Genomic DNA, 9678 nt, shown 5'->3' on the forward strand with positions numbered 1-9678 from the left:
ATTAATGCATTCACAAACTCTGCCTCTGAATACAGTTAGCTTGTCTGTCTGTGTTATGTATCTATGTGGATATGTGTGCTTGTGTGCAAATATATATGCCTGAACATGTGTGCATGTAGGAGTGTAAGGCCAGAGAACAACACCAGGGGTCTTTCTTAATCCCTTTCAACCTTTTTCAGACTTGTTTTATTTCTATTTATATGTGTGCATGTGTGACTGCATGAGTGTATGCCTTTCATGTGTGGGTGTTTGCAGAAGCAAGAGTAGTAGTGCACACAGAGGCTAGATGACAGCATCAGATACCCTAGGACTGGAGGTTCCAGCCACATTACATAGATGCTGGAAACTGAACTCAGGTCCTCTGGATGAACATCAAGCCCTCTGAACCACTAAACCATGTCTCCAGATCCCTCCACCTCATTTTTCTTTTGAGGCAGAGTCCCTCCCTGAGAACATATAACAGGTCCTAAGGGGTCCTCTTGTCTCTGCCTTTCCAGTGTCAGGATTACAGATGTGTGCTACTGGATCTGGTTTTTCACGTGGGTGCTAGGGATCTGAACTCAGTTCCACATGCTTGTGTGGCAAGCACTTTTCTGACAGAGCCATTGCCCCAACCTGAGTACTATTCTTAATTATTTCTTGGAGCCTTCAAGACGACTCAGTAGGTAAAGGAGCTAATGACCTAAGTTTGTTCAACTGGGATCCACATGGGAGAAGAGAACCGTCTCCTACAAGTTGTCCTCCGGCCTCCACATGCATGCCATGTCACACCACACATACATACTCACTCACACACAGAGTCATTTTTAGAATTCTTTTTTTTTGGGGGGAGTGGTTTTTGAGACAGGGTTTCTCTGTGGAATCTGTCTTGGAACTCATTTTGTAAACCAGGCTGGCCTTGAACTCACAGAGCTCTGCCTGCCCCTGCCTCCCAAGTGCTGAGATTAAAGGCGTATAACACCACCACCAGGCCTATTTTTAAAATTCTTAAAACTAGCAAATAATTTCTTACTGGGTGACCTCAGTTGGAAGACTTAAACTCTCTAAGGTTTACTTTTCCATAAAAGCAGTTCTAAGATGTAAATTTTTTCACATTTTAATCTTATGAAATCAGATGTTTGTTTGTGTGAGTTCGTGTGCACCAGGTACAAGTAGTACCCATTGAGGCCAGAAGAAGACATCAGATCCCCTGGAAACTGGAGCTGCTTGTAGTTGTGAGTCACCATATGGGTGCTGGGAATTGAACCTAGGTCTTCCACAGGAGCAGCAACTTTTCTTTTAACCACTGAACCATCGCTGTGGCCCTGAAATCACATTTACTACAAAATGCAACGTAACAATGTGCCGTGTTCTGCTTTTCCTGTGATACCCACAGAAATGATGCATCTTCCAAAGGATGGTTTCTAAGATGCAGTGATAGATGATCTCTGTCTTACACGCTGTCAAGAGATAATATATGGAAGGTGCTTAGCATGGTGTCTGGCACAGAGTAAGATCATCTAAGATAATTTGAAAATGTGTGATGACTTTAGCTATTATTAAAATAACAAGTACAGTACAGTGAAGCCAGGAGAGCAGCTGACAGCATGAGGGTTGGCCTGGAGATTGATCTTTCCTGTCTGTTTCCCTTTCCAGGCAGACTTTAGAGAGAACAAATTGCAGTGCTGTCCTGGCCAGTCTTCCCCGTTGATTCCAACAGCAACCCTGCGGCCATTGACAGAGGCTGTGTCCACAGTACAGACCATCTACACCTCCCGGAAGCCTGTCTCTCTGGCAGCCAGGTGAGTCACAGAAGTAAGCACCTACAGCGATCCTGGCAACAGGGAGCCAGGCCTAGACTCTAGCTCACCTTGTGTGGGACTCATATCTCATTCTTTCTTTTTTCTAGTGTGCATGAATGTGTGTGATATATATACATACACGTTCATGTGAGTGTGTGCACATGTATGTGAGAGTGCACATGCATATGTATGTATTTATGTGTATATAGAGGCCAAAGGTCAGTATCGGGTGGTATCATGATCAATTGCTTTCTATTTTATTTTTTGAGATGGAGTTTCTTATTAAAACTAAAGTTCATGAACTCATTTAGGCTGGCTGGCCAATGAGCTCTAAGGATCTGCTTGTCTCCACTTCCCCAGTCCTGAGATTACAGATGCATTCACATCACCAAGCCAGGCTTTACTTGGGTGCTGGAGAGCTGAACTCAGGTCCTCATCCTTCCAAGGCAAGCACTTCACTGTCTGAGCCAACTTCCTAGCCTCTCCCATTCATTTGGCCTCCAAGTGGTACGCTGCGTTCTAGGTGCTACAATTAGACAGTGAACCAAATAGATAAAGTCCTACCCTTATGGAGTTTGCAGTCTTGTACATGAGGGTAAGGGAAGCAGACAAGCAGTGTGTGTGTGTGTGTGTGTGTGTGTGTGTGTGTGTGTGTGTGTAAACTCGGGGGCAAGGAGTGAAATGTGTCCACATGTCCTTACATGTGGCAAGGAGACAGTGAAAGGCAATGGGACAGGTTGGGATGACAGTCTCGAGCTGACACCTGAAGGTGGTGGGGAGCAGCTTGCAGATAGTTGGGGAAGAGTAGGGTTGGCAGGGAGACTCACTAGTCTTGGGTTCCTGGACTTGGTCACACCTGCCATGATTAGAGGTTAGGAGCTAGTATGGTAGTGAAAAAAGCTTAGATTCTGCTGTCACTTGAGGAGACAAGTAACTCAGGAGATGGTGACAGGAGAAGAAAGAACGGAGGAATAGGGGAATTGCCACAAAATAGCTTCTTGGCTCTGGAGAACTGAGGAGTTAGAGACTCTGGGCACGAATGAGGAGAGACCTGTAGATATTGGAGAGAGACAGTCGTGTCTTTTCTGGGAACAGGCAGGGGGTTTCCACATATTTGTGCTCCTTTTGTGATCTGTATTTCCAGTCATGGGGACAAGCAAGTATTTTTAGCCTTAAAGTCAGGGAGAGACTAGGCAAATCTAGGTCAAGTCAACCCTTTATTATAGTTCTGGACAAAACACATCTTAAATGATCAGTATGGAGAGTGGAACAAATGCTGACCCAAAGATAGGGCTGCAAAGGAGACAGAGATAACAAACCTTCCTACCCGTGCCAGGTCCCATCGCATGCCTTCAGGCCCAAGTGAAGCCAGTGGTTCCACCAAAAAAGTGTGTGTGTGTGTGTGTGTGTGTGTGTGTGTGTGTGTGTGTGTGTGTGTGTGTATGGGAAGGTGCACATTAAATGTGTGGAAGTCAGTGGACAAGTTCTGTTGTCATCCTCAGGAACATTATCTACCTTTTCAAGACAAGGCCTCCCGCTGACCTGGTACTTACTAATAATTAGGCCAGGCTGACTGGGATCCTTCTGTCCCTACCTCCTCAGTGCCATGTGCCACATCTGTGGTTTTTACTTGAGGATGGGACTCAGGTCATTGTGTTTACACAATGACACAAGACGGACACTTTACACACACACACACACACACACACACACACACACACACACACACACACACACACACAGCCCAAAACAGGTCCTGTTGTCCTTGAAAGGTAGCCTACACTACCACCATCACCATAGCCCACTTGTCAGATATGTTATCCACAGTCAAGGTGGAGAGACACTGGTAAATACTGTTCAGCGATGGGACCTCCAAAATTAAATCTCTAAACAAGTAAGAGCTAGTGAAGCTAGAAGGTTGATGTGGGGTTTTCCTTGGTAAGTTATAGGGTAGATGACAGCAGCAACCCACTAATGCTGTACATTGGGGCCAGATTGTGCGGGGCCTTGTTGACCATGGCAGAGTGAGATTATAACTAAACGTCCATCCTGAGTAAAATTATTAAGGTTGCTCTTTGCCTTTAAAAATACACGTTTTAGTGGCTAGAGCAGTTAAGAGTGCTTGCTGTTCTGCCAGAGAACCGGAGTTCTGTTCTTAGCACTCACCTTGGGTGGCTCACGAGCACCTTTAACTCCAGCTCCAGGGGATCTGGTACCTTCTACTGACCTTTTTGGACACATGTGGCACGCACGCGCGCGCGCACACACACACACACACACACACACACACACACACACACACACACACACACACACAAAATAAAATAAATCTTTAAAAAGTATATACCTTGTAGATCCCATGCAGTGAGATACACCTGTAGTTTCAGCTACTTGGGAATCAGAGCTGGGAGCATTGTCTGAAGCTACAAGTTTGAAACTAGCCTAGGCAATCCTCTCTTTTTGTTGTTTCCAGACAGGATTTCTTTGTGTAGACTTGGCTGTCCTCGAACTATTATTGTAGGCCAGGCTGTCTCGAACTCACAGAGATCCTCCTGAGTGCTGGGATTAATGGCATGCACCCTCACTGCCTGGCTGGTAGCCCTGTCTTAAAAGGGAGAGTAAGAGAGATGCAGAGAGGGAGAGATATTCATCACTTTGAAGAGGTAGATAAATAGACCACACATGGGGACTGGGAAGTGGCTCAATGGCAGAACATTTGTCTAAGAGGCATGAGACCCTGGGTTCCCATCAAGGAAAGCACACACACACACACACACACACACACACACACACACACACACACACACACACACTTTTACATAACTTCCCATATATGTGTATTTATTTAAACAGTAGAAACAAGATCCATAGGTGTCTTAGACACTTTTCAGTTGCTGTGATAAAACACCGTGACCAAAGGAAGAGAGAGTTTATTCTGGCTGATGGTTCCAGAGGGATAAGAGTCCTCATGGCAGGGCAGAGACCCAGCAGCAAACAACCAGCAGGGCAGCAGAAGCTAGAAGCTGAGACTCACATCTTTGTCTTTAACTGGGAGCACAAAACTGAGAGAATGAATTGGCAGTAGCAGGCAGTTTCAGCTGCCTATAAGGTTAGCTAATGCCAGGCATCCCAACAAAGCCTAGGGAGGAAAGTCTGATGTCTATAAGATAACATTTAGGTCCTGCCCACACCTGCAGATTTTGAGTCTTTATCTTACTGCCTGGCCCTTTGCTGTTTCTCAGTGCAGAGACGCTCCGGCAAGAACTGGAAAGAGAGAAGATGATGAAAAGACTGTTGATGACCGAACTGTGAAACTCTGCCCTTGCTGCCTGGAGATGGCATGGTGCCTTCGTCCGCTTCCTTTCCTCGGGCTCGGTGTGCTCACTCTGGCACAACGTACAGCAGTGTGCTCTGTTCGCCCAGGTCTCCAGGGTAGCGGAAGCCAGATTCTGGCTTGACTTAGGTGGAAAAGTTATTTTATGTCTCCTGAGCATGAGAGGTTTTTCTACTGCTCAATGCAGTGGAGACAGGGTTTGGTAGGAAGTTTCTAGAAGAAGGGGGATTTCTGTTCAGCGGTACCTGTGTATATCTGTTAGTAACCCCAGGGGCTAACACAGCACAGAATCCTCCGCACATATTCTCAACTATGTGACTTTTTTATGATCGAAACTTGCACCAAGCTTTGGCTGTTTGTTAAATGGATCATTTTTAATGAGAGAATAATTCTTTACTGCTGGTTTTTCCATTTACACTGATAAATACACAGATCTTATTAAAAATTCATTTATTTTTATTCAGACATGAATAGATGAATGGAAAAAAAGGTTACATATTACTATAACTGAAAATACTTCAGCTTAACCTGAAATACAACTGAATGTGTGAACTTGTTGGATACAACATAACCTGGAATAAAAGGAATTTATCTTTGAGCCCATGTAGAAAATTCTAACTTACATCATCTAAAAATCTTGACATGGTCAAGATGATTCAGTATCAGGAAGACTCATTTGGCTTTTCCATAAACACAAATTATTTCTAAATTCTGTCTACTCTAACCATGTTGACAGAACCTTGCCCAGAAGAAACTTAACTCCCTTTTTATATAGTTTCAAGAAATTCATTTTTAAATTTTTATTATTCACTTGAATACCTTTGCAGGAATTAAGGAGCCCCTACCCACAGCTAGCTCTCTGAAGTGTGTCCTGCTTCTCATTGATATGCTCCATTTTTACATAGCTGTGCTCAGCGAAGACATTCCTTTTGTTATATTTCCTCCTAACACATCTCCTTATTAAACAGATCCTATTCTCACTAATTTAAATGTCTTTATGTCCACATGACATGGTTAACCTCACCTCTCCCCATTATTAGATATTTCAGTTATATGCAAATTTTCACTCTTATAAATAGTGCTGCTATGAATGTCTTTGTAAAAAATATACATAAATAAATAAATATATATATAAAATCCTTCTCTTGGATTGTTCCCTTTGGAATATCTCCAAAGAGGGATTACAAGGTCAGAGAGCATGAAGTATTTTATAGCTCTTGTTTTATATTGCCAGATTGCTTTCTAGAAAGATCCAATCTTTGGATTGGAAGGACCTTAAAGGTCATCTCACTTAAACTTTCCCTCCTCTGAATGCTTGAATCCCCTCTACAATTTATGATGCCACCAGCAATGTGTAAGCATTTCTATTTATCAGTAGCTCTGCCAATACTGGGTTTTGCCATTCTAATTTATTTTTTGCTAGTTTAATAGATTGTATAGTTATTCTTGAAAAGCTGTCTTATTTGAACTGCTAGCAAAGCTGAACACTTCTGTGTGATGAGTTACTAGCTGTGTTTCCTTGTGTGTAAACTGTCCACATCCATTTCTTATGACTGCTTGTTCAATGGGACTGACCTTGTATCTTTGTATCAGAACTGTATTTTTATGTTGTATTGTAGAGTTTGCTCTCTCCCTATCCCTACAACTGAATGGTGCCAATAATTTGATACTAATGACTATAAAAATGCCTCATTGACTAGCTTTGATGCAAACAAGGTATGCAAACAGATGTTCAGATAACCAAGGAGTAACTCTTTAAGTATTGACTCTTTACAATTTTAATATTTTTGAGGGAACTCTTTCTAAGATGTGTGGCACATTTCCCTGCCTTAGTGCACAAAGTATCTTGGAGGGTCTTCAGCCCTTTCCTCACGAATCCTGTCAGTACACACATCAGCCCCTTCTGTACCTTGATATGGTACAAAAGATGTCACTAGGAGCTATCAATACATGTAGGACTTGGCGTAGTCTATATAGGCTATGACCCTCGTCCCATTGATGGCTCTTTATTGCTGTCTGCTCTATCAGTGGAGCTGTCTAGAGCAAGTGTAGTTTCGGGTGGGTGCTTTTCACCCACACGGCCCCCATATGTACAAGTAAAGCGGCCTTGGCTGTTCTCTATTATGTGCACGTGACACAAACCACATTCCTATAGAACCTGGGGTTGTCACCTCCTGCCAATCCAGCAGCCTCTTCTTCTTTTAAGCTGCTTTCTGAGGCGTGCACTCCTCCCCACCTTGCTCTCTGATGGAAACTTCCAGAACACAGTAGAAGGTTTCTGGAGAGGTCAGGATACAAGTATTTCCTACATACATGGTTTGCTTTGTTTCTAAGGAGGAGTGCATGGAGGTTTTGGCTGTTATTTTCAGGAGACTTACAGGTTCCTGCATTGTCTCCAACTTCTCCCTGGGTTCATAAGTGTCTCAATGAATTGACATCACTGCAAGCCTGAGAACAATGTGCTGGTTGTTATTGTATATGAAAACCCAGTGCTGTTGGCAGTTCATCCCAACCAGTAAAATCCAGAGGAGTGCATTGCTGCAGTGGTCATTGTCTTTTGCTACTTAAATGTATGGTGGGTACTTGGCATTGGGACCTGAGACTGTGAAATTGCCCTGAGTGAACTCACAATGACTATAAGGAGTTGTACAATTGTTTTTTGTCTACTTAAGACCCAAACAACAGCACTAGAAGGTCATATGATACCCACTGTGGATTCAAGAGGGGTCAGGAGAGTCTCCTAACATAATCATTCCAGGGCCGGGACTCCAAACTATGGCCTCAGATGCCTAGTTGGGAAGGTATGGTGAGTTACTGCAGAGGTCTGGCAGCCCTCAACCCATAGAGTTGATGGGTTGTGGACAAGCACAGATTTTTAGGTGTGGAAAAGGAAGTAATTTAGCATTCAGAATTTCCCACCAGTATATAGCTGGAATTTGATTCCCAAAGAGCACAGAAAAAATCCAGTATCATTGTTATCCTTCACCATTTCAAAGATCACGGACCTTTAAAGTCCTTGAATAAAATCCACCATTTTAATGAGTTTAATGTGTACAGCCCAGTGTCTTTCAGCCTACCCATGATGCTGGGCAAACATCATCATCTGACCCTGACTCTGCCTCTGCCCCTCCCCTGGCAACAACTAACCATCTCCTGCCTGGTCTGTGGGTTTCTGCTAATGAATTTGCTTATTCTGGACACTTCATATATCTAAAGTCATATAGTATGTGGGCTTCTGTGATCAGCTTCTTTCATTTAAACCATGTTTTCAAGGTTCACCTATGTTATACCATGTATCAGAACTTCATTCTGTCTTTGTGACTGAATAATCGAATTATCTGGAGATACCATGCTTTGTTTATCTATTTATTCAGTTGATAGATGTTTAGGTTGCTCCTGATTTGTGGCTATTATGAATGATGATTCTATGAACATTCATGCACCAGCTTTTGTCTGAACATATGTTTTGGGTTCTCTTGGAATTGCCAGATCATATGGCAACTCTATGTTTAACTTTGTGAGGGACTTCCGAGATCACAGCTTTTATATCTTACGAAATCCAAAGTGAAAAATGACATACACCAGGCAGTCTAAGACAGGCCACATCTGTTCCTGGTCGGATACTGAGTGATAGCACTAATTTGGGGATGTTTTATAAGAGGGAGAGGGGGAAAAGGTCCTTTTGTGAAATTATTTTGATGAGAAGAGAAATAAAGGTTCTGTCTGTCTTTTTAAAATGAAAATGAAATGAAATGCCTATCCATTTAAAAGTGACTAACAGGGGATGGGAGATGGGCTGGTGGGTTATATATCTGCTGCATGGACATGAAGTTTGGACCCTGGACACCTACATAAAATCCTGGCACAGCAGTATTTGTCTGTAACCCCAGTATTGGGGTGGGGAGCAGAGAAAGGGGCTCCAGGCTCAGGAGATTGCCAGTTAGCAAAGTAGTGGCTATACAAGCATGAGCATCTCAGTTCAAATCCCTGGTACCCACATAAAAAGCAGTACTCAGCAGCAAATCTATAATACCAGTTCTGGGAAGACAGGAGGATCCCAAGTTCACTGGCCAGACTGCATAGCTGAGCTGAACTTCAGTTTCAGTGAAAGACACTGGCAGGATTAAATATCTAAATTCCAGTTGGACAAGCTGACCTGTCAACTATATCAGATAGTAAACAGCTGGCCTTTGGAATTCCCAAGGTCCCTTTCCTCCCAATAGCAGCTCCCATGTCTTCCAGCCACTGGGTCAAAAAAGGTTGAAATGACTGATTTCTCAATATTTCATAATTTTGTGCAGTGTCATGACAATGTGACATTGAACCCTACAAACCTTTCCCTGCATGGTCTTATTTAATACGCACCACATCATGGGAATTATTGATCACTGGTCATTACCCAGGCAGTCTGACTTCCAGGTCTACATTTGAAATCTGATTTTCTACCTCAGTAGCAATTTCCTTACTTTATACAGTAATTATTGTAACAGCCGTAGCTGTCCTGCAACTAGCTCTGTAGACCAGGCTGACCTCAAACTCAGAGATCCACCTGCCTCTGCCTCC

At 43.2% G+C, this 9678-nt stretch overlaps 1 protein-coding gene across 1 annotated transcript in view; it reads left to right on the plus strand.

The window, feature by feature from the left end:
- The window catches only part of Epb41l4b (erythrocyte membrane protein band 4.1 like 4B), a 144428-nt gene extending 139335 nt beyond the window's left edge, over positions 1-5093 (plus strand). The window contains 2 exon segments of the mRNA XM_027403049.2: positions 1636-1781; positions 5024-5093. Coding sequence (XP_027258850.1) covers positions 1636-1781; positions 5024-5093 — 216 coding nt within the window.
- The last annotated feature ends 4585 nt before the right edge of the window (positions 5094-9678 follow it).

This window comes from Cricetulus griseus, chromosome 2 (genome assembly GCF_003668045.3).
Source record: "Cricetulus griseus strain 17A/GY chromosome 2, alternate assembly CriGri-PICRH-1.0, whole genome shotgun sequence".
NCBI classification, from domain to species: Eukaryota; Metazoa; Chordata; class Mammalia; order Rodentia; family Cricetidae; genus Cricetulus; species Cricetulus griseus.